Source organism: Cadophora gregata (genome assembly GCF_030347475.1).
Source record: "Cadophora gregata isolate MNR1 chromosome Unknown scaffold_11, whole genome shotgun sequence".
NCBI classification, from domain to species: domain Eukaryota; kingdom Fungi; phylum Ascomycota; class Leotiomycetes; order Helotiales; family Ploettnerulaceae; genus Cadophora; species Cadophora gregata.
The window spans coordinates 930,528-956,338 of NW_026695934.1; the positions used below are offsets into that span (position 1 = coordinate 930,528).

At 46.7% G+C, this 25,811-nt stretch overlaps 12 protein-coding genes across 14 annotated transcripts; 7 read left to right on the top strand and 5 right to left on the bottom strand.

Moving 5' to 3' along the window:
• Positions 1–130: 130 nt before the first annotated feature.
• ONS95_002410 (uncharacterized protein) lies at positions 131–2,885 on the top strand (the record flags this gene model as incomplete). The annotated part of the gene is made up of 4 exons (XM_058495664.1): positions 131–762; positions 809–1,531; positions 1,631–1,808; positions 1,882–2,885. 2 exons carry the CDS (start codon positions 131–133, stop codon positions 1,278–1,280), a joined length of 1,104 nt encoding a protein of 367 aa, XP_058354392.1. The 3' UTR covers positions 1,281–1,531; positions 1,631–1,808; positions 1,882–2,885.
• On the bottom strand, positions 1,601–2,420 carry CTR3_1 (Copper Transporter integral membrane protein that functions in high affinity copper transport; the record flags this gene model as incomplete). The annotated part of the gene is made up of 4 exons (XM_058495665.1): positions 1,601–1,634; positions 1,683–1,767; positions 1,817–2,180; positions 2,277–2,420. 4 exons carry the CDS (start codon positions 2,418–2,420, stop codon positions 1,601–1,603), a joined length of 627 nt encoding a protein of 208 aa, XP_058354393.1.
• A 1,512-nt stretch (positions 2,886–4,397) lies between the features above and the next one.
• ONS95_002412 (uncharacterized protein) lies at positions 4,398–5,315 on the top strand (the record flags this gene model as incomplete). Its single annotated transcript, XM_058495666.1, has 3 exons — positions 4,398–4,429; positions 4,512–4,669; positions 4,720–5,315. 3 exons carry the CDS (start codon positions 4,398–4,400, stop codon positions 5,313–5,315), a joined length of 786 nt encoding a protein of 261 aa, XP_058354394.1.
• A 329-nt stretch (positions 5,316–5,644) lies between these two features.
• Positions 5,645–8,685, bottom strand: ONS95_002413 (uncharacterized protein). 2 transcript variants are annotated; one of them, XM_058495668.1, is made up of 7 exons: positions 8,454–8,685; positions 8,037–8,361; positions 7,959–7,983; positions 6,689–7,853; positions 6,162–6,640; positions 6,087–6,114; positions 5,645–6,020 (listed from the first exon to the last, which is right to left on the bottom strand). In XM_058495668.1, the coding sequence occupies exons 2-5, from the start codon at positions 8,282–8,284 to the stop codon at positions 6,414–6,416; spliced, it is 1,665 nt and encodes a 554-aa protein (XP_058354396.1). In that variant the 5' UTR covers positions 8,285–8,361; positions 8,454–8,685; the 3' UTR covers positions 5,645–6,020; positions 6,087–6,114; positions 6,162–6,413. The 2 variants fall into 2 exon arrangements, with proteins under 2 accessions (XP_058354396.1, XP_058354395.1); XM_058495667.1 differs by lacking the exons at positions 5,645–6,020; positions 6,087–6,114 and having other exon boundaries at positions 6,270–6,640; positions 8,037–8,220; positions 8,331–8,361.
• Positions 8,686–8,868: 183 nt separating this feature from the next.
• ONS95_002414 (uncharacterized protein) lies at positions 8,869–9,860 on the top strand (the record flags this gene model as incomplete). The annotated part of the gene is made up of 3 exons (XM_058495669.1): positions 8,869–9,003; positions 9,050–9,369; positions 9,419–9,860. 3 exons carry the CDS (start codon positions 8,869–8,871, stop codon positions 9,858–9,860), a joined length of 897 nt encoding a protein of 298 aa, XP_058354397.1.
• A 626-nt stretch (positions 9,861–10,486) lies between these two features.
• ONS95_002415 (uncharacterized protein) lies at positions 10,487–11,058 on the top strand (the record flags this gene model as incomplete). The annotated part of the gene is made up of 3 exons (XM_058495670.1): positions 10,487–10,698; positions 10,801–10,892; positions 10,946–11,058. 3 exons carry the CDS (start codon positions 10,487–10,489, stop codon positions 11,056–11,058), a joined length of 417 nt encoding a protein of 138 aa, XP_058354398.1.
• A 649-nt stretch (positions 11,059–11,707) lies between these two features.
• Positions 11,708–15,835, bottom strand: ONS95_002416 (uncharacterized protein; the record flags this gene model as incomplete). The annotated part of the gene is made up of 21 exons (XM_058495671.1): positions 11,708–11,784; positions 11,838–11,936; positions 11,987–12,090; positions 12,144–12,167; positions 12,214–12,350; positions 12,404–12,769; positions 12,817–13,013; positions 13,081–13,180; positions 13,233–13,272; positions 13,322–13,534; positions 13,587–13,636; positions 13,682–13,712; positions 13,762–13,822; positions 13,874–13,898; positions 13,950–14,030; positions 14,086–14,103; positions 14,158–14,439; positions 14,495–14,566; positions 14,611–14,640; positions 14,703–14,797; positions 14,854–15,835. 21 exons carry the CDS (start codon positions 15,833–15,835, stop codon positions 11,708–11,710), a joined length of 3,084 nt encoding a protein of 1,027 aa, XP_058354399.1.
• A 1,179-nt stretch (positions 15,836–17,014) lies between these two features.
• ONS95_002417 (uncharacterized protein) lies at positions 17,015–17,730 on the bottom strand (the record flags this gene model as incomplete). The annotated part of the gene is made up of 3 exons (XM_058495672.1): positions 17,015–17,177; positions 17,226–17,547; positions 17,595–17,730. 3 exons carry the CDS (start codon positions 17,728–17,730, stop codon positions 17,015–17,017), a joined length of 621 nt encoding a protein of 206 aa, XP_058354400.1.
• Positions 17,731–18,005: 275 nt separating this feature from the next.
• ONS95_002418 (uncharacterized protein) lies at positions 18,006–19,722 on the top strand. Its single transcript, XM_058495673.1, has one exon. It carries the CDS (start codon positions 18,580–18,582, stop codon positions 19,567–19,569), a length of 990 nt encoding a protein of 329 aa, XP_058354401.1. The 5' UTR covers positions 18,006–18,579; the 3' UTR covers positions 19,570–19,722.
• Positions 19,723–19,933: 211 nt separating this feature from the next.
• Positions 19,934–21,287, top strand: ONS95_002419 (uncharacterized protein; the record flags this gene model as incomplete). Its single annotated transcript, XM_058495674.1, has 2 exons — positions 19,934–20,574; positions 20,689–21,287. The coding sequence occupies exons 1-2, from the start codon at positions 20,148–20,150 to the stop codon at positions 21,285–21,287; spliced, it is 1,026 nt and encodes a 341-aa protein (XP_058354402.1). The 5' UTR covers positions 19,934–20,147.
• A 218-nt stretch (positions 21,288–21,505) lies between these two features.
• Positions 21,506–24,617, bottom strand: TRK1_1 (low affinity potassium transporter). Of its 2 annotated transcripts, none has more exons than XM_058495675.1 (7): positions 24,219–24,617; positions 24,021–24,141; positions 23,933–23,966; positions 22,849–23,869; positions 22,685–22,796; positions 22,284–22,620; positions 21,506–22,217 (listed from the first exon to the last, which is right to left on the bottom strand). In XM_058495675.1, the coding sequence occupies exons 1-7, from the start codon at positions 24,313–24,315 to the stop codon at positions 21,561–21,563; spliced, it is 2,379 nt and encodes a 792-aa protein (XP_058354403.1). In that variant the 5' UTR covers positions 24,316–24,617; the 3' UTR covers positions 21,506–21,560. The 2 variants fall into 2 exon arrangements, with proteins under 2 accessions (XP_058354403.1, XP_058354404.1); XM_058495676.1 differs by having other exon boundaries at positions 21,614–21,771; positions 21,843–22,620; positions 24,219–24,427.
• Positions 24,618–25,157: 540 nt separating this feature from the next.
• On the top strand, positions 25,158–25,382 carry ONS95_002421 (uncharacterized protein; the record flags this gene model as incomplete). The annotated part of the gene is made up of 1 exon (XM_058495677.1): positions 25,158–25,382. The coding sequence occupies one exon, from the start codon at positions 25,158–25,160 to the stop codon at positions 25,380–25,382; it is 225 nt and encodes a 74-aa protein (XP_058354405.1).
• Positions 25,383–25,811: the final 429 nt, after the last annotated feature.

The following is a 25,811-nucleotide window of genomic DNA, read 5'->3' on the forward strand; positions in this document are numbered from 1 at the left end:
TGGAGCATTCAACGACTCGCCCACAGTCTTTTCTGGACCTCTCGGTGAGCTTGAAGCAGATATCTCACTCGAACGCGGTATACGCCCCTATCAAACCCAAGTTTACCCGACATTCAACACCCACCACAAGATGCCTCCGAAAAAGCAAGAGAAGCAGGGCGGGGGCAAGAAGCCTTCTGCGACCAAGCTTGTGGAAGACAGGACTTTTGGAATGAAGAATAAGAAAGGCGCCCAGACACAGAAACAGATTGCCCAGATGACACAGTCTGCAAAAGCTGGCGGAACCCCTGAAGAAAAGCGCAGAGCTGCAGAGAAGGCTGAAAAGGAACGGGAAAAGGCTGCGCTGGAGAAAATCAAGAAGGAGGAGGCAGAGCTATTTAAACCAGTCCAGATCCAAAAGGTTCCTTTTGGTGTCGACCCCAAGACGGTACTCTGTCAGTTTTACAAAAAAGGTCACTGCGAGAAGGGCAGGAAATGCAAGTTCTCACACGACCTGAACGTAGAACGGAAAGGAGAAAAGAAAGATTTATACCAAGATACTCGGGAAATTGACGAAGAGACGAAGAAGAAAGAAACTTCGGAGGATTGGGATGAAGAGAAGTTACGGCAGGTTGTCCTCTCCAAGAAGGGCAACCAGAAAACAACTACCGACAAAGTTTGCAAGTTTTTCGTGGATGCCGTGGAGGAGGGCAAGTACGGTTGGTTCTGGACATGCCCGAATGGAGGAGATAAGTGCATGTATCAGCACAAATTACCACCAGGGTTCGTAATTTTCTTCGTTGTCTTGATATCTGGCTAACCTATCTAGATTCGTATTGAAGACGAAGGAACAACGTGCTGCAGAAAAAGCGCTCATGGACAAATCCCCACTCAAGACCCTTACACTTGAAGACTTCCTGGAATCTGAACGCCACAAGCTTACAGGGACTCTCACTCCTGTGACACCGGAGACATTCGCAAAATGGAAGAGAGAACGTCTGGACAAGAAAGCTGCTGAGGCTGAAGCACAAATCGCCAAAGAAGCTACTGGTCGTGCCATGTTCGAGAAGGGAGATTGGGAGGCAAGTGGTGGTGAAGAGTCTGACGAAGAGGATGACGGAGAGGATGATGCTTGGAACATGGAGAAGTTGAGGAAGGAGACAGAGGCGTTGAGGGAGCGGAAAGAGGCCGAAAGGATAGCCAAATATGGCGGTGTGGCTCCAACTACAAATGGTGATGGCGGTGTCGTAGAAGGTGTCGAGCCAGACGCCAATGAATCTGAAAGCGGGGAGGGTTCTTGAATGAAGACCTGGGAAGACCTTGGAATCAAATCTTATGATTTTGAGTTTATCGTCAAGGAGAACACGCTACGCATCGGAGCGGCCATGGACGAACCGCATCGTCCGATGCATATGTATGCACTTGGAATCAAGCTGGTTCAATCAAGCATTACACACCATGGTATTGTCCCAGACAAAACTATTGAGATGAGCTGTCTTCAGACAAGACTACGTTACTGAGAGGGGTCAATTTGTATAGAATCAACGATTAGGTTCGTGGCAAAATTGCTGTCCATGATTTCGTACATTATTATTTTGTCTCCTCGATCTGCCCACAACTACTAACAGCAAGTCTTCTCCATGTCGTCAAGCTTTCTGCCGCTGGTGTCAGTACATCACTGTGTTACAAGGAGGATGTCTCACTTGGCGTCTCCGGTGGACAAAGTATCCCTGGTAAAAAGAGCAAATCCAGCCAATGCGCCAATCAGAATGGATATTATAATGTACCCTACCAATTGTAAGTAAACAAAGATAAAACTTAGAAGGGAGGTACGTACCATTGTTATACATGAATATAAGCATTATACAGTAACTAACAGAGAACTGAGCAACATGAATCAAGCCTCTCAACAACTGCTCCAGCACAACAACCGAGATCTTCTGCTTCGTTTGCTCCACATCGGTCGCTTTGTCCAGGAGCTTCTCTTCAAATTCCTCGGGTAACACGTATGCCTTCTTCTGAAGAGATTCGTTTCTCTTGCGTAGATACTGATCAAATTGTCTCTGGATACGGCGCAGGAATTCGAGGGAAATGACGAGTAGAAGGGCGCCAAGACAGGCGAGAAAGAAGGTGAAGGAGGAGCGAATGTGGAATACCGACGAGAGGAAACATGCATCTATTGTATGCCAGTTGAGGAGCATCTGCAAATATTAGCATCGGCAACCCAGAGGAGCGCAGTATTAAGAAGATATCTTTTCTGCCCATTATCCAATGGAACCAGGTCTTATACAACTTACAGAGAGTTTGCAGCCACTTGAACCTCCCATTCCCATACCCGTCGACGTCGTAACAGCAGTATCTACCACAGTGGTGGTTGCATGAGCTACAGTTGTCACAGTGGACGAGGCTACGGACGTGACCACAGCCATACTCATATCCATCTTCAACGGGCTCTATAACGATTTCGGAATGTCGAGTTTCAAAGTAGCTCTGTGTGAGCGAGCTTCCAACTGGTACTTGGAGACTGGTAGCACTCTACTTAAGACGTGACGCCCATAAGGTACAAGTTTTAGTTGACTCGAAAATGTTTACTCCACGCCATCAGCATATGCATGGTCTATCACGACATTCGCGCCTCAAAAGAGCGCAAACCCACGCGACAATCAGGCAAACCGTCTTGTGCAGTCCAAGGCAGAGGATGGAGGAGAAACAACCGAGTCAATTATCAAGTTAGCCAGGCTAGTCGTCCCTGGTCCGGATAGTCCGATTGGTCTATTAGATGATTATGTTTCCTTCGGTGGACTCCCGCAGGCTTGCATGAGCACGATAATGTAGGGTTGGCCGCTGACGAGCAATCGGATTTCAGGTCAGAATTACTTCTCCGTGGGCGGTTGAGAAGTGCAGACTGTGTTCTCCATTAATGAGACTGAAGATGTCATCACTTCTCACCATGCTCCTCACAGTCGTGGAAGCCAGTCTCATTCTCACTACTCTTGCGGTGTTCTCATATGGGATATCCCAATGCGGCCAGAGACGTCTGTGGGCAGAAGGTGGCATTCACCAGTTCAACATCAACCGGAGGCTTGGAATATAGTTTTCACAAACCACTTGGAGCCTTTAAAGATTGCATACATGTGGTCCCAAAGGTACTCACCACGTTCCATGATGTCTACAGTCCAGGCCCTATCTGACGCAGTCCAATACTGAGCCCAACCATTCTCCGATTACAATTTAGGAGTGGCGGTACTGAACTTATGGGTCTTCAATACTAGATGGCTTCTAATACTCTTCAAATAATCTCCAGCGTAGCGGAAAGGTGACTGATATTTCTTGCATTACTGCAGGATCCCCTTCTGATCCACTTATCTCTCCGTTCAACATTTCACAGACCATTCAGAATTCAAGCATTTTAGACATATACAGTGGAATGCATCAAATACTGAGCCAGAACTCTTCCATACATATGATCTGCTTCTCTAATGGCGCAACAGTTCGGCTGACGAGATGAAGGCTACGGCGTAGAAGATGTGTATACTCAAACGCCGTGCCGAGGTGCCCAAGCCTCCTTTGGGATGACAATCATAGCCTTGTAAGCTTCAGTTTATTTTAATACATTGGTTTAGTGTCATTTACTTCGCTCTTCTGCGTCTCTAGGTTCTATGCGAGCTGTGTGTGGAAGATGATGGTAGGCGAGGGTTTTGATTATCGCTTGGGAAACTCCCATGTAACACAAGAATAAAGGCTCGTCCAATTGTGCACCCACGACACATACATGAAGACAAGTCTCCAGATGGAGTTTAGTAGGAAGAGAGATTCTTGATGCATGTGTGGGATGCCGATTGAACATGGAGTTACTCCTTGTGGAAGTCGGATCTGCAATAACGAATGATAATGAGTTATGCCTGACACTCCATGTTCTTGAACCACCAACATCTCCACATTGAGAGAATTTCAAAATAGGAATTTGGCAACAGTCAAGAACCTGTGGGAACGGGGCTACATGCTGCTTATGGAATGTTAGGGGTTCGCGAAGGTCGGAAACTAGCTCAAACCAGCGCAATGGAGCCTTTCTCGCCTCACGACGGACCCCTCAATGAGCAGATTTACCTCTGTGGCTAGAAAACTTGCTCTCAAAGCTTGGCATCTCCCCAACTTCCTAGAGGAGCCATACGGTTAATTGAGTAACGGCCAAGATTGTGTACAACGGCGGTGATATGTGCTGACTGCTTGTTAGTACTTAATGGGTAGTCCGCAACTGTCACCGGCGTGACATTTAATGATCTCTTGACTCTAGATCATAATCTTGATTAATCCCTCACCACAATAGAACCGTTCGCTCCAGCGAATCTTGAACCGACCAAAGCAACGGCCAAGCTTATTGTGAGAGATCATTACTGACTTGCTATATTTTCTTCGAGATGCCTCTCATCAATGGCTCCAAGTATTCTTGGTAACATAACCTCCCACTTAGAAGAATGTCTCTCAAAGCAGCGCGCTTCTTCTTGATTGTTCTGATTATTAACATATGACAGCGAGCCATGCATTCGCGGTCATCGAGCAACGTCTTGCGCGCATACGGACAGAATCTTGATCGAAGTCCGCAAACCGGGTCGACCACTCGAGAGTTGCGGTCACAATCTCAACACTTGTCACTGTGGTAGAGTTGCAGAGATTTTTGCAGTAAATGATGGTAGGTCTCGAACCGGTTTTTTGTGGTGGTTATGGCTAATTATGTTCCAGTCTTGTCGGATACTTCCCCGAGTCAATCCGAAACAGGCTCTGACTCTAATATCATCGTAACCACTTCGTCCGCACCTACAAGCTCCTCAAAGTCCAAGGCTCGCATCAAGAGCCAGTCTCGTGTTACCAAACGATCAAAGAAGAAGACTGACACGCCGCCGAAATCACCACCAAGCAGAAGCTCGCCAGAGACCTCGGCCTCTCATCCCGAGAGATTACAGTTGACACAAAAAATTCAACAACCGGCGCCAATCATGGCTTCCAATATGATCCACGACGAAACCTTTTCTTATTCACCTCCTATTCAATCGAGCACCTACAATCAACCAGTGGAATACATCCCTTTTAACTTCCCACCGTACCAATCTATATCTCCACTGCAAAGCAATTATGTGAACTGCCCATCCAGTCAACAGTACACTGGGCCTGGTGGACATCAAATCCTTTACGAGCAGCCACAGCATGAAGTGAGTCCCTCCAGCCGGTTTGAAGATGTCTCAATGGGACAGGACCATCACTTTCAAGCACAGCAAGGGACCAATCACACAGGAATGAGGCCTCACTATATCCTGGCGACGCGAGACTCCGCTTGGTGAGCCTAACAATTGAATGGCACGGAAGGTGAGATGATGAGGCATTGATGTACATAATGCAGCAGCTTGGTCAGATAACCAGGGTTGATATCAGTGAATATTCCGCTCGGCAATCCTCCTCTTGACTTCATCGGACCTCGGCTAGAAATACATTGTGGCAGGACGCAGGTACTTATCGCAATCTGCTAACTGCGAGGATGAATGAAATGCATTTGTGATGCTATTTCTTGAAATCTCAGCATTGGAGACATGCACAATCACCGTGGACCACTGTCACGATGACCTTTAGAGCGCTCTGTCTAGTCGTGGATCGATTTCTGAAAATGGATGAACGTGCTTTACGACAACGAGCTCGTATTCACTTGAGAGGGAAGAAAGTAGCAGAAACTTGAGCTTGAACTTTCAAAGCTGCATTCAAGACATCTGTAATGTGGATGAGATCTCGGATGTTTGAGGCGACGAGGGCTGTCATTCGCAAAATCCAACTTTCTCGCTTAGCCTCGCTAGGACTCAACAAGCTAGGGGAAGTAAACAATCCATCCTTAAGTCAACTATTTTAGGCTGTCTCGTCAGCTACATCTCCGATACCAAGAACATTTCCTTAGTTGTTATTGTCGACTTGGTGGTGCCTTTCATAAAGTCTTGTACACACAGATCTATGAGCAGGCTCTTGTACCCCTCAAGTTTTCGATTTCGACCTCAAGCTTTCTCAAGTTGCAATTTATCAGCCGATAGAGCAGCGGAATCTGTGTATAAGCTGTGTCGAATGCGTACCTCAATACGTGTGATTTCGATGCTAAATCTCCAGTGGATCAGGTATCATGCCAAAGTTAAGAAAGAGGAAGCTACCTGACACGCTGCCACCAGGATTCCACCGTGACACGTGACTGCACTGGAGGCGGTGGCTAATGTCACATACGGGGGAGGTAATACGTAGACACATTCAGATTCATTGTTTGGATTGTCAAAAATCGTCAGATGTGCTTAGCTACAAATGGATAACACCACAGTGATATGTATTTCCATCCAAAGCAGATACTACAAGTAGCCATGCATTGAAGTTTAGTTTTAGTCCAGTTCAGACATAGAATTGTTTGATTTCTACTTTTTTCTCCTCAAATTTACCATCAGATCTCGATCAGGTGGCAGAAGCCCTGCACCGGCATAGTTCTCGTCCGGCTTCGCTGGCCTATCTGAAGATTTTCCGCTTAGGGTGACCCAATTGAGTGGCTCTATGTCATATTTGAGAACGAAGAGAGCGACCGCGGCCATGATTTCCTGCTTGGCGAAGAATCGTCCAGTACATATCATGCCTCCCCCTCCATACGCTAGAAATGTTCGTTAGCTTCATCTGAAAGAAATGCCGGACGACTCACGAAAGAAGTTATCTGGTTTCATGGCAAGATCAAACTGTGCTTTTTCCTCAGGATCAGATGGTCTCATCTTCGGCATCTCAATGAATCTTTCAGGCCAAAATTGATTCGCGGGGTGGCCCTCAACATCCCAGAGCGGGCCGTGACTGGGAAGCCATGAGGGTGACATGATGTGATTTCCTTTCTTGAGCACATATCCATCACACTCGAGATCTTCGATAAGTTTCCGAGTGATTGTGTTTGAGCTCCGAACCCGCAGGCATTCCAGATATATGGAAGTAAGCAGTGGGCTCTGGTTGATCAGCTTGGGAACATCAATTGTCAACTCGCCATTGTCGTCGATGATTGCAGAAGCCGAAACTTCCTCTCTCAAGCGATCGATCAGGCCTGGTCGTTGCAAGCTTTCAAAAATCACCCACACAGCACAAGGAATGGCATTCGAATTGATGGCCCAAATCATTGGCAGGAATGCCGAGGCTTGTCCGTCTTGACTTACACCGACAGAAGCCATGTTCTCAGCAAGCTGTCGTATGAAACGTGATCCGAAGTGTGGTTCCCAGTCATTATCTGCCGACTTCTCATCCACGTTTCTCCAAGCTGACTTGAGCCATAGTTTGGTAGCAGCTAGCATGCGATTTCTCGCTGCATGTCCTTTCCAGTACAGATATTTGGGAATGCCAATCGCCATCAGAAGGAAAGCATTGTCGTAGTCCCAGTAAATTTTGTTGAAATCGGGGTTGAGTTTGTACATCTCTGGACCTATGATTGATGTCATGGAACCAGTTGCCATAGCTCCTCTAAAGTAGTCGTACAAAGGAACTGTCATATTCTTGTCTTTCGGGTCCTTGTTCAGCTCTTTAATGAAGCATTCTGTGAATTTGTTGGTGAGGATAGTCACAGAAGGGCCGCTAGCAAGATGGGCAACGCCTGTGGCATGTGACATCTTCCAGATTCTCTTCTCCTCGGGGATATTTGTGAGTGGAACCATTCCAGTCCCAGATGTGTCGTAGGCCATTATTTCCAAGTCGTGAGGATCCATGCCTGAGTTTCGGAACAGCATTTGTGATGAGGCATCTTTGCTCAAGACTTTGGAGTTCCTAAAAATCATTCTGATATTCTTATCTCCGAACAGAATGTAGATACCAACGGGCCCAACACGGAGACAGACCTGGGTTGAAGCGATAAGTTAGCGTTTGGAGCATATTTTCGTGAAAAAGGAGTCATGGAATGCTCCATTCAGAAAAGGTAATGGCGGGCTCCAAAAATCACATACTGGTCTGTTTTGAGGTGACATGTTCCTTTCGTTTCGTTAGCATTGCCATATCCCGCGACTTCAGTCTGCAGTTCTTACCTAGCGTATGAATACATGCCATGTGGATCCAACATCCTAGAGAACCCTCCGAGCCATGGAATTGAGTATGGCAGAGTCAATGGCTCTCGTCCTTCAAACCGACCGGCATTTCCTCGAGATTGAAGCCAGTATCGACAATGGGTGAACGCCGATGTCCCACCCAGTACCGCGGCAAGAACGAAGCCTACAAAAAGTACACTATCAACAACAGTCACTCCCGTACGAGGCAATAAAGATACTATCCCCATGACTGCTCGCTTCTATTATCTGTGCTGTCAAAAGGGGAGCTCCGACCTAATGCTCGAAATTATAAACGTTGCTGTGCCTGAGTCGTCAGCACTAGTAGGGTCCCAGCCTCCGATCGACACAACATTGAGGACACGATTGGATGTGCTAGTGTAAAAGGAGCAGTCTCACTGGTGGCGATTGCGGCCTATATCAAATGATCCCACTAGTAAGTATATCTCAAGCACGAGATGATATCGCAGAAAATGATTCAGGGATTACGAAGAAGCTCCCATCAATGCCTGGCGCGGAGCCTTGCCGTGCCATCGTGCCTGGACCAAAGGCCCGGAACTGCACAAAGGTCGATTTTTGAAGCAAATTCTGATTCATATGCTGGTCAGGCATCCATCGACTTGAAATGAAAAGTGGATAAGGTACGTATGAAGTAAGTAGATATTGTAGGATGGTACAAGATGTTGACCATTTGCTCTTTGCGTCATGTGACTTGAAATATGGCCCCACTCGTGCATCCAGCCTGAGCCCGCGGGACCTCTGGCGCGACTATCAAACCTTGAGGTCCTGCACAGCCTTGATTGAATATCGAGACATGGAATCTATCACATCTGGCTCGGAGATCATACATATCGAGGGGTTAAAGTACCTAAAAGGAGAGATTATTGGCACTGTTGCCCCAACCTCTTCAATCTGCCGAAAAGACAGTAGTCCTGTGCCAGTAACAGTTGTAAGCTGCACTATTTTGTCGTTGTTGACAGAACTGACAATGGTAGATTGAATTGACTGATGTGACTTCGTTCGACCCAGCAATAATTCGAGATATTTCTAAGACTAGATTGAAACACTTCTTTTGCAAAGATGATGTTTTCCACAACAGTTTTGCCCAACATTTGCTCCTCAAAACATCGCCAGATGCCGAGCACAGCTGGAAGCGTGTCCAAACAGATCTCGAAACTCTGAATTTTCAGTCAGATCTGCCTCGTGAAGGCCCATATCTGCTGATTGGTACAGCCCTACACAGGGTGTTCAAATTGTACCCAGATACTTACAATGCCTTTATGTACGGCATTTTGCAATCAGGTCATCCTCCAAGGTGGGACTCGCCCTACCCCAGGTCTTACGACCATTGCTAATACTCGAAGCTTCAAAAAGTCACCAGTAGGAGGATACATTCCCGTCCCTTCTCGGCTCTATTATGAGCAATGTGCGGATAGGCCACTTGCTGGAAAGCATATTGCTATCAAGGATATCTACGATATCCAAGGTCTCGTCACAGGAGCATCTTCGCAAGCCTACGCGAAGTCGGGAAACCCTGCAGGCACCACAGCTCCCTGTATTCAGACCCTACTTGATCTCGGTGCTGTCATTATTGGAAAAGTCAAGACTGTTCAGTTTGCTTCGGGAATGTCAGCGGGAGATTGGACTGAGACTGTTTGTCCCACCAACCCTAGAGGAGATCAGTACCTTGACCCGAACTGTAGCAGTTCAGGAAGTGCAGTTAGTGTTGCTGGTTATGAGTGGCTAGACTACGCTATTGGATCAGACAGTGAGGAAGCCACATCTCCACCAGGCTCGTCTGACTAGCTCTCACATAAGCCTCGGGAGTATCACGGGTCCTGCAGCAGCTTGCGGAATATTCGGCGTCAGGCCTTCAACTGAAATACTTTCAAATGACGGCGCTGTATTGGTCTCGAGGTGAGCAGTCGAAGTGAAACATCATATCGCAGAATGATACCAAAAGTTCAATAGACATCTAGATACGCCAGGCTGTTTCGCTCGTAGTATCAGTGACCTCTCAATGGTCACTTCCCGGTGGTTCGAAGGGCTAGGCATAAGTCACAGGGTCATACCTTTTCATCTGGTCAGTACTTGATCAAGAGACTGTCCTTGGCTGATGATCGGTGCAGAAGCCTACCAGGATATTAATATCCGAAGAAGCCAATCAAGTTTTTGTCCGAACACAGCTCGATGCATTGGTGGGTTCCTCGCAGAGCTTGAGCGATACTGCGGAGTCAAGTCCAGCTCATTCAGTATCGTGGACCGATGGAAGTCAAAGCGGCCACCCGGCACTTCAGCCTCGTTGGAAAAGTATCTTGCAACGGTGAGATACAGAAACCATCCTTATTGAGGAATACTGACGAGCAAAGACTGTGGCTCATATTCAACTTCATGATTCATACCACAACAATCTCAAACTCTGCACAGATTACATGGCCGTATTCGATGAGAAACCATCAGTGGAGCCTATGGTTCAATTCAAATGGGAAATTGGCAGCACAATATCTGATGAACAATATGACCAAGCATGCCAGGAAAAGAGGAATTTCAAGGAATTTCTGGAGAAGGAAGTGTTCATAGATCGGACAATAATGATATTGCCCGGCGGATTCCCCGGGCCTCTATACAGAGATGAGGTATCAAGGTAAAGTTAAATTCCGTCTGGCGTCTTACAATAGTCAAACGAGGCATGGGTTCCTTTTTCGAGCCAATGATGAGATTGTTGGGCTCCACTAATTCCTAACAGAACTCACGAACAACGTAAGAAGTGGCAAGGCTATGGACTCCAAGATGTCACTTTCTCGGTGCTGGGAGGGTTGCCTGCTGTAGTTCTACCAGGTATTGATTTCTTCTTATATCCTAAAACAATCGCTAATTGTCAATGACTCAAGTGGGCGAACGCATATATCGGTCAAAATTCTCTGGTAAAGATGAGAAACAACCTATTAGCGTGATGATTGTTGGACCTCGTGGTAAGAACTTCTACACATCAAGAGAAGCCTGACTGACCGTGGAAGGATCGGACAACTGGCTGATAGGATGCTTGGAGAGACTGTGAAAAGAAAGTGGTAGACCATTGAATGTGAAAGTGGGCACGAGCATGTTTTGAATGCCACTCTTTACGATTAAAAGCCTACCTCGATATTATGAGAGAAGCATTTATTGAAGCTTGCCATTTTTCCACTGCTGACGGCCCCAAGACGGCAATTTATGCTAAAGTACATGTGGAAATCGCATTTCATGCCAATGGTGATGCTGAACTCCCCTACCAACAGCCCATGAGTGCAATTGATGATCGCCTCCGGAAACAAAGACGGGGGTGACCACCATGCTGGGCAGGCACTCAGTTTCCAAAAACCTAGATGCCGACCCAAACACTAGATCTAAAGATACTTTGTTAAAGAAAAAGAAAGATGTCATGGAAGTTCAGATGAATCTGCAGATTCGATATAAACCTGCCATAGAAAACCTCCTGATGGGTCGTCCTAATGGTAGTAACAAGGATTTCGGTATAGGATAGTAGATCTTTGCTCTACGAGATCCCTAGTCACGAGGGCCAGGCAACCCCTGATCTGCGCGATATTGTGTCTACATACCATCAATTGGCATGGTAGTGCACGCTTGTTTGTTTAGCCCGTGTTCGATAACACAGACTAGAAGCCATCTTCGTCAGCACTGTTATACGTATGACCATCCTCTTCGTCACTGGTGTCAGAATCATCATCCGGTTCTATAGCAATAGTATTAGCGAGCAGGCTTCACAAGAACATGTGTCTTGCTTACCATCTTCGGAGAAGTCCAAGACCTCGTCGAGAAACTTGTCGGTCTCCATGGTCTTGTCCTGCATGATGTCGCCGATAGCCTCTCTCTTGTCTTCTTGCACTGCCTCATATATCAGATTCTGAAGACTCGGGAAACATAAGCCAACTCACAATTGATGATCTTGCTATCGACTGTCTTCGTGACCACAATTCTGACCAAGTAGCTTGGCTTTCCTTGTCCCATTCTGTAGAATCGACAAAGTGCCTGATCATCGCTGAAGAATCGTCAGCGACTTTGAGAGATGATCTAAGATTACAATTGACTTACATGCAATTATTCCACCAGATATCACTGAAGAAGTTAGTCAGTAATCATTTCAGAGAAATTGGAAGCATACGTGATGATGCCTCTGTTGGCAAACTGAAAATTGAGCCCAATTCCTCCACACTTCAAGCCAGCAATCATGACCTTGACGGTTGAATCGAATTTCATCTTGCGAATTGCAGCGTCTCTATCTTTCGTCGACATATCTCCCTAAGCTTTGATGAGCTATCAGCCGTAGGGCAGAGTCATAGCAAGAAACTCACAGTGTAGTAAACGAACTTATGCTTCTTCTTCTCGAGCATGATACCAACCTGAATAGCGAAAAGCTTGAATTGGGTAAAGACGATGATCTTATCAGAGGGAGCCTCTTCCAGCCAAGTCTCGACCTGCTCAAGAGTTCCGCGTAATTTTGCACTAGGAAGCATGGCACCGCTCTTCTCTCTGTCAAATGATTTCAGCCACGCCAAGGGCCAGGCTTGATTGGGACTCAAGGCAGGTCGGAATTCTCTAGCATCCTTTCCTTTTCGTACCGACTTCTTGGCTTTGGAGGTGGAGAGCTTCACTTCTGGGAGGAGGTGCTTCTTGTCGGAATTCTTATAAGGCTCCTCGCAGTGCGGGCACAAACGAAACTAAGCAGAGATTAGTGCTTGCAGCCAGAGACAGTTGGGACAAATACCTCTTGGACGGTATCGCCTTTCTCTTTGACCACTATGTTCTGGTCTAATGAAAGACAATTCTCGCAAAGAATGTGCTCACATTTCTTCAGGACATGGAGATCTTCATCAGGCTCCCCACACAAGAAGCAAATCGCATCATCTGGGTCCTTATCCCTGTAGTCATCTCTCTCCTTTGCCTCAATCCACGTATCGAGACCTAGTGAGTTTTTAGTACAATACCGACACTTTCGGTTCACAGGGAACTGTCGGCGGATTCGACTTACGGTTTTGGAGGACTTTAGCAAGGCGTTTAGACTTTCGGACAAGTTTGATTTCGTTAAGCTGGTTCCTCAGTTCTTTCATCCCTGCAATGCCCAGCACAACCTGTTAAATTTTAGCACCACTTCTAACAGGGAATAATTGTAGTAGACACAACCATGATTTTTCTGCCGACGAGGTCAGGGTGAGCAATCAGCCTAGCAGTGTCAGAACTAAACACAGTTCTCTTCTGCCGGAAGCACTCACTGCTTTTTCAGTGTAAGTTGAGGAAGCGGTGTGGTCAACTTCTTTCGTTCGTCATCAGCTCTAAATGATCGATTGCATAGCTGCCGCAGACACTTTCGCATCATCGTATACAAAAGGCGCTCAGGAAGATATCGTTTGACTTGGCGAATCTCCTTGAACAGCTGAGGGAGTTTGACGATAGGCTCATCCATGATGGTGTCGTTGATGGAACGACTTGACGACAAGCATTAGTATCGGATTTCTATCCTTCTGATGGAATATTTACCGAATGATAATGTCTGAAAGAGCAAGGCCCAAAGATTGGCACGAGATTTTCTATAGAAGTTAGCTGAAGTTCGATACAATGCAACGAACACAAACATCCTTGGGATTGCAGAACTGAGTCCGGAATCTATTCGCCATTAGTGAGATTTCTTGGACATAAAACGATGTTTACTGACGCTGCAGTTGTCATGCTTTCAGTCAAGGGATCCTTGATGAAACGGAACAGAGAATGAAATTCTACTCGAAATTAGAACTGTTTCTAGTCATAAGTGGCCGTTACACTTTTACCTTCGTAGCGATTCATGATTGGCGTCTTTTAAAATCAGCAGCATCCTCATCTTCATTGCAGTCGGGAGACACTTACACCACTTAACACCCAGCGATGTTCGCCATCCAGGAAATATGCAGCTTTGAACAATCGTGTCTCAGGATTCTTGATATTATGCTGTATTTGTGAGCAGTGCAAACACAGATAGGTAATGAAGAAGTTTCTTGCTCACAGCTTCGTCAATCACGATCTAGCACAGCACCATTAGTTGATTATCCCAAGGATACCATTGTTCATCACTCACCCGATACCAAGGAACTTGATGGAGCAATTCTGCACCATCCATATTCTCCTGAGTCCACTTGAACGTCATTTGCTCAACATCAAGTTTCTGATCGGTCCACTCCTGAATTGTACCGACATCTGGCTGTGGTAGACTCTTGATGACTTCATTGTAGCTGGTAATGACCACTTCGCACATCCTCAATTTTTCGCCAGATTTATCGATGTTTTTGGAGTCGTACACCATCGACATCTTGGAGACTTCTGGTGCATGCGTGACAAGCTCGTCCCACCATTGGGCTCTCTTTCAACCACCCATCAGTAATAAGCAGAAAGTTGCAACGGATTTCAAGACTTACAAGACCTGGTGGTACGATGACCAACGTGGTTTTCACGGGTTTTCCCGGGTCTTGAGGATTTCCTACAATTGTCTACCGAAGTCAGATGTGTCTGCGAAGCAGAGATCCAGCCATACAGTGATTGTAGTTACCGTCTTCCCAGATCCCTAAAATTTTGGTTAGTCATTAGCTGGTAATGGCGTAGGTAATTCTTGCATATGCAACATACCATATCATCGGCAACGATACCCCCATACGGGCCTTCAGCGGAGCATTCTCGTTGGATCATCCAAGCGCTGCCCATCATTTGGTGGTTGTAGATTGCTCAAGCTCATGTCAGTGGCAAACATTTAGAAGGGAAGCAGCGAGCCTTAACTCACAAGTTTCCATCCCCTTCAGTAGCCACATATCACCATGTTTTTGCATCCGATCATAGCCAAAACTTGCACTCTTCTTGCTAAGGTCGCTCCAGTCCGTCTTGCATCTATGTAGATCCAAGTGAGGATAGCGAGCCAGGAATATTTCGAGATATCCTTGCTTTTTGTTGGTGGTAATGCCAGACTTAGTGCCGAATCCACGCGATGCTTTCCGAGATGCTTTTCTCGTGGACTTGCTATTCAAAAAGACTGATGGATTGAATGCTCCCTTGAACTTCCGCGAGGAAGTTTTCTCCTGCTTCTTGTCTTCGGTGGAGGCCGTCATCTTCTCTCGCAGCTTTATCAACTGATTCCTTTTCCAGGTACACCCGCGCTTCTTCTCATTGGGTGTCTTGGCATTCTTGCGAGCGTGATACTCTCTAGCAGTTCTTGCTCGAGGGCCTGTTGATTTACCTTGGCCTTTGCGCTTCTTTGAATCCGGCACAAAAAGTGTTTCTGCATCCCCTTCAAAGGTATTTTCATCATCACTCTCTGGCTTTTCATAAATGTAGCGATCATCATCCAAGTCATCAGCCTCCTCTTGGCTTCCAGGAGATGCTTTTTCGATCTTATTACCATCACTGCGATTGTCTGTCAATGGGGTCAATGGTACTTCCTTGATGACGGGGCGAGACAGTATTTCATCGTGGGAAGGAAAAAAATCCTCATCGTCATCATAGTTGAGATCCGCAATGGCCGATGCATCACGGTTCGGCGTTGATGGCGTGGCGGTGAAATTGTCATTGGTAATAGGTGTGCCAGATCGTGGCGGCCTAGGACTTTGCTGAGACGGAGATGGAGAATGTGCAACTGGTCCAGCCTGAGATGGCCCAATCAAGGCTGGCTCCACAAGTTCCGATTGAGCCTCTTCTGGTGTTGGCGATCTCAGCTGTCGAGGCATGACTTCAGGGTCTTCTTGAGAAGAGGCACTTGGTGGTTCAGCCATCTCGGCAGCTTACTCAACACCAATGTGAAGGTTTTTCTCTGAATTATATGTCAGCAGATCTGCCGCAAGAACAAGACGGAGGAGAACAAAAATGGAAGAAAAAAAGGTACTTTGACACAAGATGTGGTATGAGCCCAGGCCAGCTAGCTAGCAGTAAATAACCAAACTGACGCCAATTCTCGTTAATACTCTACTGGACATTGAGGAAAGAGATCTTGTAACATTAATGTGAATGGATTAAACTATTGTTGAACTTGCTAGACTTCCAAAAAGGATCACCTTCGAGCAGACGGTTGGGTACATACCTTGTGCTTTTGGAATAGTTGCTGCTCTTTGTGAGACAATTGAGAAACCTCTAATATCGTCCTAGAATGTCCAACTAGGAAGGTGTGTCGATGGCATGTATGAGAGTTGGTAAAGATCGAAGGAGATTGCGTTGTGTTGAAGAGAGTTGGAGGAAGTTGTGAGAGTAGCACGCTGCTTAAAGTGTCTTCAGGAAAACTGCACTAGTCGAGTAGTGAGAGAAGAGGAGCTATTTGAAGAGTGAATACGAGGCCTCAAAGTCGAGACAAAACAAGGAAGAACTCACAACTATGCGCCTTGAATGCTGACTACAAAAGACTCTATAGAGCAAAGTTGTCGATACGAGATGCGGGTTGTTCTTGTGACATGCTCTTGCAATCAAGACTCTGAGGGGAACCTTGCTCAGCGGCTCAGCGGGCCATGCTATTTTGTGCAATAATGCTATGGTGATCGATTTGAAGAAATTGAAGAAGCTGAAGGAGTTGAGAGGGTTGCAATGAAGCCCTGGGTCAACGAACAGAGGAATGCTAATGCGGCTTTTCAACACCAGGAATTTTGAGATCAGGCAGCAAGCACTCCAGTAAAAGAAGTGAATTGGGTTGAGATAAGCAGCAAAATATCTTTGACGTTGCTCAAGACCAAATTTGTCTTTTTAAAGGTATGGTCAAAACTTATACCGGTATCCAGAGAGCATAATCTCACCACAAATGCTTGAAGCAAAGTAGACAGAACAAAACTTGAAAGCCCTTGAGTAGTAGACGGGAGCATCACGCACTCTTTGCAATAGAGATAAACTTGTGTTCTCCAACCATATTTCATTGGCGGGATCGGACGATGGCGGTGTCTTCGAGACGAAATCTATAGTCTTTGGGTATATTATTCCTTCCTGAACTTGGCAGGAATATTCTGCTCCACAATTGGCATCCTATCCAGAGCAGCAACTCGTTCTGCTTCATCCTCCATTTCGTCGTGCTTTCTGAAGTGCTCAATATCCTCAGGATGTATCAGGTCTTCTTCTTTCGTGTTCTCGTCATGGTACCTATACATCTTTAGCTCACCCCGCGATATACCCAGTGCTGCGACTCACCTTTCCCAGTGGTGGATTTCGTATTCCATCTCCATATCCCAATGGTGACCAGGTCCAGTGCCAAAATCTGGCAAGGTTCCTTTTCTTTCTTGAGTGAAAGCCGTCCACTCTTCTCTCTCCACCAATCCGTTGTTGTTTGTATCCATCAACTTTAGGACCTCCCGTAATATCTCAGCCTTCTTCTCGTGTGTCACATCTTTTGCGGTCTCGTCCTCCATCCCGTAGGTCTTCAAGATTTCCCTTGCATCCCAGAATCCATTGTCATCGTAATCGTGGAGGGAGAAGAATGATGGTGCGTCGAAGTTGGCAATATGATGTTCCTCTGCTTTGGATTAGTATGGCGGAAACTCAGGATGGGAGAAGCCTTGCCAGCCATGTGTCTCGTAGCCCAATCCGCATTCGGGTCGACTTCCAGCGGCTTTTGATGTGCTCCTCCATGCGCCAGGGCAACGCTGATAAGAGCCGCTGCCGCCGCACATCTCAAGATAGCTCGGCCAAATGGCATTATGCTGATATCCAAGTGATGAAACCTGAGGCGAGTACAGATTGGTAGGTTGCGCAAACGAAGATGTGGAGTTGCGACTTGCGATGGCTTATTGACATTTGAGGATGGGAAACATCCAGGGGTTAGGTCCCCCATAGCCGGCTGATCCTTAATGCTTTTACGCTAGGCTGCTCCCGCTGTAGCGTTTCGCTTGCTGGTGATCAGGAGAAATCTCCCGCCCTGAAATAAACACGGGGCCTTTGTAATCCATTTGCATCTTGACATCATCACCAAAGGACAAAGAATTGCCAAGTGCAAACCCGATCTCACATTTACTTGTGCCTATAATTAAGCTCGGACCGTTTTTGCCTATCTACAATTCTGTAAGAAATGTCAGTCAATATCAATCCTTAGGCACGAAGTTACCCCTTATTTACTCGCTTGGCCACCAACCGTGCTCTAAATTTAATGCACAATGACGAGGCCAAGAACTCTCCCACCCTCACGCCTGAAATGGCCGTTCGCGGGGTTTGTATGGTCCCCATGAGCGCGCCACATGTGGTCCACGACAATCTGCGGTGTGCGCCTCTTGCTTTTTCATGTTGGAAGTTGGTTATACTTAAGGGACGGCCAAATCCCATCTTGAACCTCTTCATATTTGCATCCATACTTCCGAGCATCCAAGACATTTTTGCCTACAGTACCATCGGATCTTCTGACTACTGTACACCTCTTGGACCCATCCCAACATATCAGCTTGCATCTTGCAGTACAACAAAACCTTGGGAAGAACCTTAATCCCTGCACCGGCACCATATCCATCAGTAAACTCTGGGTTAACGTCATCAGTCACCGGAAACTCGGATCAACATGGACGAGTTTATAGAGTTAGGCTTGGAAGGAGCCGACAAGATGATTGACAAGCATTTTGATAAAGTGCCCGACAAAGCCTTGAATCCCGAAACCTACAAGAAAGTCCATATTCCTGGCCGTCGCAAGAGTCGCAAGGACTCAAAAGACTCCCATTCAGACCACGAATCCAAATCCGATCGAGGAAGAGATACTGGATCAATGTCACAACAGCCGCCAGAGTACAGACACAGTATAGCAGAAGATCCGGGCTATTCATATATTCCAGAGTCACCACGCAACGCCAACATCCCATCATTCTACAGTCGCGAACCACCTCACCCGAGGCCAGAGTACATGCCATCTCCGCCACCTTCTGCCGCTGCGAATCCATACTACTCACCTCCGCCAACTGCGGGTATTCCTCGAATGGCAATGAATCGAGGACGAGACGTTGATCCATACGACGATGCAGATTACCATTCCGATTCATATCGTGCCCCTCGACGACCCAAGGCTGTCACTCGACGGAGCAGTTCATATCATGGACCAAGAGACAGGGACAGTTACGGGTATGACCAGCAGTTGGCTCGTCGTCATGGCTCTGGCTCAGACAGACTTGAGCGATATAGCGACAGGGCAAAAGATACAGCTCATCGGTACAAGCTGAAAGAGGATATGAACAACGTCTTCACGGCCTCGAAAGTTGGATTGACAGGCGGTGCGGTGGGAGCTGTTGTTGGAGGCTGGGCGGCTCAGAAAGCGCAAATTGGTTATCGGAAAGATGGTCACAAAGCAGATCCGAATCCCCTTTTAACATTACTTGGAGCGACGGTCGGAGGTCTGGCTGTCAATGCGGTTGTCGATAAGTGGCAGGATGGAAAGAAAGAGACGGCAAAGAAACAGGAGAAATGGGAGAATAAGTATGGATCCGAAGATGAAAGTGACGGGGGAAGAAGCCGAAGAAGTCACAGGAGTCACCATCGAAGTCGGAGGGACAGTTATGATTGATGAGTGATGATCGATACCATTTGTTATAGGCAGTCATTGTACGACTATTGAGCCATTAGCGGGTTTAATTTATGTACCAATATTCCTTGTGCATATTCACGATAATGACGGATAAATGATTTATGATAGTCAATGTATACAATTATTTTGCAGATCTAGCTCGCGCACTCCTCACAAGTGATATTTCAGCAATGATCTTTGAGCTTAGGATCTGGAATATGTTCAAGGTCTCAAGCTCTGGAACTTGCAAATGGGGATCGTAGTTATATTATTAATGTTTACTTAACTGTACAAGGATATTTAATGCCATGCAGACTGGGGGCCTTGGGTTTCAGAGCGCTTGTGTTCTCGCACAGGCCATCATGAAATGACCGCTCTATCAAACACCGTCAACAGCGATCTCTATTATTCGCACTTAATAATCCATAATCCAATTTACCCTGAAATTTTATTGCGAATTGGGGGAATGGGCCTATACGAAATCATGTGACTCACGCCGATTCGTGACTTCCAAAAAGGGCGGCAGGCAGGTAAGGCAACAGCTGCCTCACAAACCAACAAATCCTATCTACAAAAAGATGCCTCACAGCTCCAAACTCCTACAAAAACACTTCAAAATCCTCATTCAAGCTTCTCCCGCTTCAAAATACACCCGAACAATGGCTTCTACCCCGCCCAAATCTTCCTTCGGGCCCAGCACTGATGTCCAGGAGTTCAACGACGTCCTTAAATCCTCGAAGCGGGTCCTCGCCCTCTGTGGCGCTGGATTGTCCGCTGCTTCAGGCCTCGATACTTTCAGAGGTGCTGGAGGTATGTGGCGAAATCACCAAGCTACGACTCTTGCAACCCCAGAAGCATTCGAGAGAGATCCGGGTCTAGTGTGGCTCTTTTACTCCATGAGACGGCACAAGGCACTTCAAGCCAAGCCGAATGCTGGGCATTATGCTTTGGTCGAATTGTCTAAAAAGATGCCGGACTTCATTACACTGACGCAGAATGTTGATGGTAAGCTCCTTCTGAATGCATGGGTATCATGTGATGTCTTGTACTCCTTCTCAATGGAATTCATGAGATCAGTGATCATTCGGAGCGCAATTCACACTCACTAACTTATTGCAGGTCTATCCCAAAGAGCAAACCATCCTAGAGACCAACTCAAACTCCTCCATGGCTCCCTGTTTGACATCAAGTGCTTCAGCTGCCCCCGTGTAGAGCAAAACAACTACGACGATCCATTCCACCCTATTCTCCAAATAGATACCGCTGAGGACGAACGACTAGCAGCCTCATCGAATACCGTCAAAGCTCGAGCAGCATATCTAGACCCGAATGTAAACACTCACACCATTAATCCGGACGAACTTCCCAGATGTCCTGAGTGCAAGCTTGGATTTCTTCGTCCAGGAGTTGTTTGGTTTGGAGAAGCTCTTCCAGAAGACACGCTCGCGGAAATCGATGAATGGATCAATAGAGGCAAGATTGACTTGATTCTGGTTATTGGGACAACAGCTACTGTTTACCCTGCCGCTGGGTATGTAGATCAAGCGAGAAGGAAAGGGGCTCGCGTAGCGGTAGTCAATATGGACGGGATGGGAGGCGAGCTGGGTGCGGCTAGTAATTTGAGAAAAGGAGACTTCATGTTTCAAGGTGATGCGGCGAAGATTCTGCCGGAGATTTTGAAGAGTGTTATTGGAGAATCAAAGGTTCCGAATGTATGAGTTGGGGTCTGCTCTCTTGAGGATTTAGTAGTCCGGTTGATCGTCTGGGGAGGCTGCGACAGAAGATATTCAGAAAATGTAGGTTGGGATTTGATTATATTTAGGTAGATTCACTTCAATCTCATTCCAATATTTTTTGCATTACCTGTCCACTGACAAATATTTCGACATGAAAATAAAGTCAACATTATCAAATAATCGATCTGCCTCCAACAAAGACCTATCGTGCGCACGCTTTGCCAGCTTATCATTCCTCCTCACCTTCCTCTTGATTTAACATATCGCCTGGCAACAAGATGGCACGATCCAGCTTGTACGGCAGTCCACGATGACGACCTCGCACCTGCATAGCGATGATGACCAATTTACTGACAACAGTAAATTGACCAGAGAGTGAGGTGTTGACATTGGGATGTCCCAGTGACAATCCAACTGTTCCATATGCAGACACGATTTCGAAGAGCAGTGAAAATCCTGTGAAAGCCTAAACATAATTAGAACCACCCATTCGAGGACCATTCTTCCTTCAAGCAAGAAGGAAAGATCAACACTCACATCTTCACTCGTATCCTCCAACCTCTTGCCCTCGGCAACAGCAATGATAAACAGCCCCAAGAAGATATACCACATATCAAAACTCAGCTGTCTTCTCAGATGCGCACCCACATAACTCGGCGGCGTATCTGAATTCGTATTCGAACGGCCCCAGATTCCTAAACTCCGTTCCTCGAAGACGTTTGTCCGGCGGACGGACATGGCGACTGGGAAGACGGAGACGTACATCATGATGAGGTAAGAAACTTGGATTGCTGGGCGGAGATCGGCGAGGTTGACGACGGCGAAGCCAGCGGTTCGGGTGGATGTTGCTTGGAACCAGCCGGCGAGGACCCGAATTCCTGGGCTAAGTGACATGACGGTGTCGTCGTTGAGCTGGATTTTGAGCCGTTAACGGTAACCACTCTTGCAGAATCCCAAGGCGTGGGCTAAACGACTCACATCGAGAATGATAAAGAACAGGAGATCAACGCCATTGAAAATCATCAGTGTCCAAAAAAGCCACCACGTCGCCCTACTGGGAAACAACAAAGTAAAGCAACGTCTCGGATGATCTAGAAGAAAACGCAATTCTTCATAGAGTCTCCCATCTCTAGGTATCATTTTTGATCCCAGCCAGATCATGAAGCGAAGCATGCAAGGAAATCCGGTGTTGCCAATGACGATAAGGAAACTGCCTAGAATCAAGGGGAACACGGCGTCTTGGAATGAGATCATCGAGTTGGCTGTGAGCGTAAATCCTAGATCGTTGAATAGTGAGGAGGATGTGAAGAAGGCCCTGATGTATGTCTGTCAGAATGCTCGGGGCATGAGGAAAAAGAGAGCTATTCGATGGCACGTACCACCATGGTCGGCCAATATACTGACTAGTGAGAATCAAGCCATATTTGTCGTTGTTCATAATCCACGGAAGAAAACAAACCCAACCCAGCACATGGAAGCCAACATAATATCCTTCGTTTAGTCAGTTCAATTAGATAAATTGGTCAAGCAGAATTCAGCTCACCTATGAGTATAATCGACAAAGTCTTTAAAGCGCGATACTCAATCCCACCTAGTTCTTCTCGCTGCTCCTGAGTCAAATTGACAAATGTCGAGTTTCTTCCGACCGTAGGCGCATAGCTTAAGTATGGCAGATCAACTGATTCGGTACGACTCGCAGATCTTGACAGTGGTTGACCACTTCTGATTCTTCGAAGAAATCCTGGCTCGGCTGGACTAGAAGCTGGCTTTTTTGATACTGACACATCTCCTGTCGTTGAGGCTCTCTTCACGCCGGGTTCAGTTGGAGCAGCAGTCGGGGGAGAATGTCTGTCATTCTGGGTATTGAAGGTGATTGCCCGCCTGATTTTGAGATCTTTTGTCTCATCATGCTCGGTGTTCGGCTGATTCTCATGCTCTACCGCTTTTGTTGATACCGCAGGTACGACCTCCTTGTCATGTTTGCTTGGTAAGAGGTCGAGCTCAATGAGAGGAGGGACTTCAGAGTTTGCCCGACTGCGTGGCGGTTGAAGCGTGTGAGGCTTGTCACCACGGTCAAAGTCCCTGGGTCCTGGAATCCTAAGTGTCTCTTCTTCTCTGGGACTGCGTTGGCGCTCCACGAATGCGATGTGCTGTCTCATCCTGTTCTCATTATTGTTCGAAGGGCCAATACCTGCTCCGGGTATTTCTAGAGATTTCCGGGACTTCACACTAGATGGTGTAGTGCCGCCAGTGGACGTTGCAGGACTATAAAGATCATCCGAGTGTCCTGTTTTCTGAGTGGCCACGGGTTCAGGAGAGCCCGCCAGGGCTCCTCGTGCCATTGGCGCGAGTTGAGTTCCATCATAATCTCGAGCATCTCCGCCTAGAGGGATAAACTCTCGGCCAGAGTTCCTCCCCTCATCTCTTGTCTTGGATCTCTTGTCGATTTTGGAGTCTCTCACGATATTCCTGAATCTCTGTTCAAACCAATGGATGCGCACCAGGACAACGACGGTATGGATGAAAATCGGTGATGTGATGAGGGGCATGAAGTACAGGATTGACTAGAATCAGCCAGAAGTTAAGACCAGCAACCAAGACCGGGTCCCGAATCTGAACAGACTTACCTGTTGGAATATATTGAGGTCATTGACGTCGACTCTAAGGGAACTCATTAGTTAAATTAAATATTGGATACCGAACTACGGGACTTACGTATTCAGCCCACTTTGAGTGACAGCTCCACTCCCAAAGAATAAGGCGTCGACATATTGCAGTCCTCCTGGTATATACAGAATCACGGATGAAATAAATGCTAGACAAAGCAGATATATATCTTAAAATAGCATTCAAACTCACAGATTAGCTACGCTACATGACATTTTCTGGAAGTCGAAGCACATGTATACTGACAATGAATAGCAATAAAGTTCAAGTTCAACGGGATGATAGACTTGAGTAGCTTGACGATAGCTGCGCGCCTTTGAGCCGAGGGTAAAAGTGGAGGCATGTGCTTCTCTCGCTACTCGGCTACTTGTTCGTTTGATCTGGCCGACTTGTTGAGAGGCAATGGCCTGACGCAGAATGCTGGCCGGAGATACCAAACTCCTGATCTATCTTATTCCTCCTGCTTCAGGCTCAAGTGTAGTTGATGATAAAAAAGAAGTGCTGAAACAGGGAGCGGCATCATATGTAAAGAATAAACTTAAGAGAGCATGCGTTATCTGTTACCCACATGGTATTTCCCCATTGGTGGCTGCGGATGATACAGATCTTGGATAGTCTTGGTTGCAAGGGAGATGGGCTGAGTTGCCAAGACCGGGTGGATGCGGGCTTGGCTGACAATCAAGCTGTATTGCTGCTGCACTGCCTCGTCTGGATTGTGTCGTTGTTGACATCTGGAAGAGGTTGGTAGTGTTATCCAAAATCCAATTCTGTCACTTGGGCAATTCCCAATGAGTTTGTTATCATCAAAGCACCCAGCAGATTCGTTGGCAGCTCAATCTTATGGTTCTCTAGCGACATTTTTCCTAGCAACCGGCCCAAGAAGGATGGGGGCAAGCTGCTCGATTAAATGCAGTATATATCATATATCTCCAAGGCAGTGGTAGGTATTGATCAAAGGTCAATGTACTCCAAAGGTCAATTCTGTCCAAGGCAGGATTTACTTACTGTTAGCGGCAGGTTCATGGGCTGGCTGGTAGGACAAGCGAGCCTGGTTAAGCGAATAACAAAGGCAGCTTCTTCCTGACAATCAAGGAAGGTCGAAGGATTCCTTGATGCTCGAAGTATAAGATCTGGACCGACTTGCTGGAAACTGCCAAGTACAACGGTGGACTAGAGGCAAACAACATGCATTTAGCAAAGAGACAAGATCTGGCAATGATGCCGTTGCCGGTCTTCTCTTATCCAGACTCAGACAAAGGCAGCATGATTCTTGCCATCACTGGATCGTTCACTTCATTCGCCTGCCTTGTGGTAGTGTTACGGCTGTATGTCAGGACATTTATGTTGAAGACTTTGGGGGCTGATGACTATGTGATGCTTCTTGCCATGTATGGATTCTTCATCGAATAGTGGATCCGTCCACGACTGACATCTTCCAGGTTATGTTCTGTAAGCGTACTCGCTTGCTTTGTTGGTGAGGTTCAAAACGGGGTTGGTCACCACATCACTCATCCGAAGCTTCTTGAAAATATGACGACCATATTCCATTGGTCCTGGTTTCACGGCTGGGTCAACGTGATCGGTATTTCGAGCGTAAAGATATCGGTTGGTCTTTTTCTGCTCAGACTGGTTCATGGGAAATAATACAAGGTGATGATTTCCAGACTGATTTTCGCATGTAGAAACTGACGAGTTTATACAGCGGGTACTGGTTGTGTGGATAATGTTCATTATATTCTTCACAGTAGCCTCTGTGGGGACATTGTAAGCTTCCTAGCTCTTATCCATAGAACAATATGCTAAGTGCTGTAGGGTCTTCCAATGTCTTCCAGCCAACGC

Coding starts and splice junctions, on each gene's coding strand:
- ONS95_002413 (XM_058495668.1), bottom strand. CDS start 8,284: ATGGGGATAGTATCTTTATTGCCTCGTACGGGAGTGACTGTTGTTGAT. Junction 7,984..8,036: donor GGCATGTATTCATACGCTAG/GTAAGAACTGCA, acceptor ACGAAACGAAAG/GAACATGTCACCTCAAAACA. Junction 6,641..6,688: donor GAAACCAGATAACTTCTTTC/GTGAGTCGTCCG, acceptor GAACATTTCTAG/CGTATGGAGGGGGAGGCATG.
- ONS95_002418 (XM_058495673.1), top strand. CDS start 18,580: ATGGACGAGTTTATAGAGTTAGGCTTGGAAGGAGCCGACAAGATGATT.
- TRK1_1 (XM_058495675.1), bottom strand. CDS start 24,315: ATGCCTCCACTTTTACCCTCGGCTCAAAGGCGCGCAGCTATCGTCAAG. Junction 22,797..22,848: donor TTTGTCGATTATACTCATAG/GTGAGCTGAATT, acceptor GACTAAACGAAG/GATATTATGTTGGCTTCCAT. Junction 22,621..22,684: donor TATATTGGCCGACCATGGTG/GTACGTGCCATC, acceptor GACATACATCAG/GGCCTTCTTCACATCCTCCT.